Below are 3634 nucleotides of genomic sequence, written 5' to 3'. Positions count from 1 at the left end.
ATGGTCCAGCGGCGTCCAACGCCTCTTACATGCTTCTCACAGAAAACTTCAACAACGGTCCGAGCGAGACAAAATAAGCCAACAACCTTAAATACGCGTTTTAGGTCTAGTTTGAGCTGGTGCTCCGGCGAGAGGCGCGTCCATTCCAGCACTGGCGAGAGAAATGCGTCTCAGCCGTCATGGGCTGCTGGCATGGGCTTTGGGTTTCACCAGATCTCTAGTCTGATCAAGTCGAGAAAACTTCCGCGATCAATCAACTTTGCGCTTTGTTTCGGTTTCGGCGGGAGATCACTTTATAAACCTGGTGCACTGAAGGGTCCGCTGCTTAAGTGAAGGCTTTGATTCTTCACCGGACACGGCTGTGATCAGGAAATGACTCTTTATTTACACTGATTTATATGTGGACAGACAAATCCTTTAATCGTTTATTGTCTCCAGACATTTGTGTCAGGTTTCAACGCGCAGAGTAGTTCAGTGTGGCCGTGTGGTTTGTGTCCAGCTGATAAAATCACTACATCCAGCATATGCTTCACACTTGATTTGATTTCCTGCAAGGAAATTCCAGTGCTTATAGGCAGAAAAAAACTAATATTGTGTAATGATTTATGTAAGCTTAATTTTAGTCAGGGTCATCCCAGGCCCTCTAAAGTAGGGGTCCTCTACAGCAGGTCTTCCTTTAATCTCCTTTTTCTGAACCTTACACATATTATATCATCAGCTCATTAGTAGATATCTAAAATTTCACATCTTTGGACTCTCATTCTGACGGCACCCATTCACTGCAGAGGATCCACTGGTGAGCAAGTGATGTAACAAAACGTGCAATCAGATAGAAAAATTACGTTCAGAAGATGCTGAATGACTGGTGGATGTAGCTTAACAGCTTTAGAAGAAACTGTTAGAGATAGAGGTTAGAGATAAGATTATTTAAAAAGGAAAACACATAAATTAGCGGAATTATAGAATGCTGGATTTATCAAGCCAACATAAAACTAGAATGACTGAGAAATACCAAAATCACCAGCACAGGAGCATTGACATCTGAAACAGACTGGACTTCATTTATTTTCTGATAAGCAGCACATTTACACATTAGCATAATGAGAAGAAGAGTAAGAGGGTGTCAGATATTAATGTTCAAAATGGACTCATATCTCTGGGTGTGACTAGACTTTACAACACCCTGAACATAACAGCATGTGTTATGAAAACAGCCCTGAATCATCACAGTTACAGAGGGGCAAACACATTAAAAATGGCTGTAGAAAAAACAAAACCAAACCAAACCTTGTCCACAGATTCTCTAAAAACAACATATTTGCTAAACCAAACATGCTCAGATTTGTGAATCTCAGAAGGTGTTTTTGATCTTTGAAGCCACGAGGACCAGGATCTCTGCGATGTTCTTCTGCCAGTTGAGAATGTGTTTGGATTCAGCGCACCACAGCTCACCGTGCCGCGGCTCCGCGTTCTCACAGCGCTTCTTCACCTCCCGCTGTTGCTCCTGAGGGACAGAAGAACACCACAGTAAGACGAGATTCACCAAGGATGGAAAACAGCAAGCAGTACATCCTTCAAAATATCTCTTTTTGTCTTTCACGGAAGGAATCAGTGAAATGACATGATGAATAAATGACAGAATTTACATTTTTGGATTAAGAATTTCATTCCAAGTGTCTGTGCCTAAACTAGCTAACTTATTATTGCATAACAGCAGCAAGATCTGAGAAGACGTAAAACTTCTTACTTCTGTGCCGTGCTGAAGCTCAAACTTGCAGAAGAACGCCCAGGCGTCGCCCAAGTCTGGTTCAATCTTTACCGTCCGCAGAAACCACTCTCGCGCCTTTGTTACCTTCCTCTCGCTCCAAAACAATCTGCAGGATACACAAACACAGATATGGTATAAATGTAACTAAAAAGTTCAGACTGTTCTTGTCAAACAAGCAAAAAAAAAAAAGGGAGGAATGTGGGTGGGTAAACTGGAATTTAGAGCAGGGAGAAGTTTGGCAAGAGCCCGGTCAGGAGTCTTACTTGGCAACTGCCAGAAGTACATGAGGATCATGTTCACACTTCTTCAGAGCGTCAACACTCTTGGTCTTGCGCTGAGGTCTGGCCTCCAAGAACACGGCTTCAGCCCACAGGATGCCTGACAGGAAGAAGCGAGTGTTGAGGTGTGAAAATGTGCAGAGGCTCCTGACGGATCTGTTCAGGGTTGAAGAAAGCGTGGCTTACCAGAGTTAGGACACTCCTGAAGGGCTTTGGCCATGAGCGTGTTGGAGATGTTTTTCAATCCCGCTCTGTATTCAAGTCGGACAGACTCCAGCCTGCCAGAGAAATTGAGATTATTGCATATAAAGTTGTTTTGGTGAGATTTTCGAGATCTTGTCAAGTAATTAATGCATGTACCCTTCAACGCAAAGTAGCTGTCATTAAGTCTTAGATGGAACCAAGTTGTTCATGCCGAGCTGTCAATCAGACTGCACCCAGAGGTAAATTTACACGTGCTACTGTGATGGGGGCTGGGCTCATATTAATGAAGTGGCATGCTCATTCCAGCAGAGTTCAGCTCTAAAGTGAGTTTCTGAAGACCTTGATTAGCTGTTCAGGTGAGTTTATGTGAGGCTGGGGCCAAAATCTGCTGGAAAGGGTCCATCCAGGAACAGGACTGGAAACCCCTACACTTAAACCCAGCATAAGTGATTTGCTGAAATGGTATTTATTACTAATTAGTTGCTAGGAAGCTAGCAAATGGAAAAGGCATTACTCATGAATATTAATTAGGTTATGTGACTGAATGTTTCTGGAATTTACTGTGGCTGTGTCAACACAACCTAATTAATATTCATTAGCTAAGCCACTGTCATAGTAGAATTTATCATTATGCCACTTGCATATTAATTTTGTCGTAAATAAACATTCAAAAAGTACCATTCGCTACTTTTTAGTATAGGCTTTGTACTGAAGTACAAGTACCTTAACCAGTGTTGTGTTAATATTCATATACTATTAGGGATGTAACAATATCAAAATCTCACGATACTATATGAAGTCCACGATATGATATGTATTGCGATATAAAAAAAAAAAAAAAAAGACAAATGAAGAATTGGAAAAAAATGAAAATTTTGTACATTTTAAAGTTAAATTATTCTAATGCACTTTAAGAGTTCAAAATTAAGAGCTCCTACCCATGTTCTTAACTTAGAAACTTAAGTCAGAAAAAAGTAAGTGAATTGACTTGTACCTGAACTTCAAAGGGGACTCAACCCCCTTTTTATTTGCTGATTTACGGTCTCAGTCTAAATTACATTCACACTTTAGAAGCCAAACAAATTAGAATATAATATTAATAATAACAAAAACAATGACAGTAATAGCCATATATTGTAAAACAATTGCACTGTAAAAGAAATGAAAATGAATATTTTGTAGGTATATTATTTTTGCTTTACACTACAGTAGGGAAATTACAATACTTCTTTCCTAATTTCTACACTTGAAAGAGATATTTTGAATTTGGACTGCATTTAAACTGCTAGCTGTCAGCAATTTATACTGCACTTTTATATTTAGTTTTTATTTCGACGGAAAGTAGAGCTTTTATTTTGAAGGAAAACTCCAGCTTCAGTGAAAA

General features: G+C 39.8%; 1 protein-coding gene across 1 annotated transcript in view; it reads right to left on the bottom strand.

The window, feature by feature from the left end:
* Positions 1-957: 957 nt before the first annotated feature.
* The window catches only part of LOC107723127 (pre-mRNA-processing factor 6-like), a 26025-nt gene continuing 23348 nt past the window's right edge, over positions 958-3634 (bottom strand). Inside the window, 4 exon segments of the mRNA XM_016531648.1 lie at positions 958-1504; positions 1748-1874; positions 2032-2146; positions 2233-2324. Of these exon segments, the coding sequence (XP_016387134.1) occupies positions 1352-1504; positions 1748-1874; positions 2032-2146; positions 2233-2324 (487 nt within the window). The 3' untranslated portion in view covers positions 958-1351.

This window comes from Sinocyclocheilus rhinocerous, unplaced genomic scaffold (genome assembly GCF_001515625.1).
Source record: "Sinocyclocheilus rhinocerous isolate Xijiao unplaced genomic scaffold, SAMN03320098_v1.1 scaffold2831, whole genome shotgun sequence".
In the NCBI taxonomy this organism is placed as follows: domain Eukaryota; kingdom Metazoa; phylum Chordata; class Actinopteri; order Cypriniformes; family Cyprinidae; genus Sinocyclocheilus; species Sinocyclocheilus rhinocerous.
Note: the sequence above shows the minus strand (reverse complement) of the source record. Positions and strands in the feature narration are given on the sequence as shown.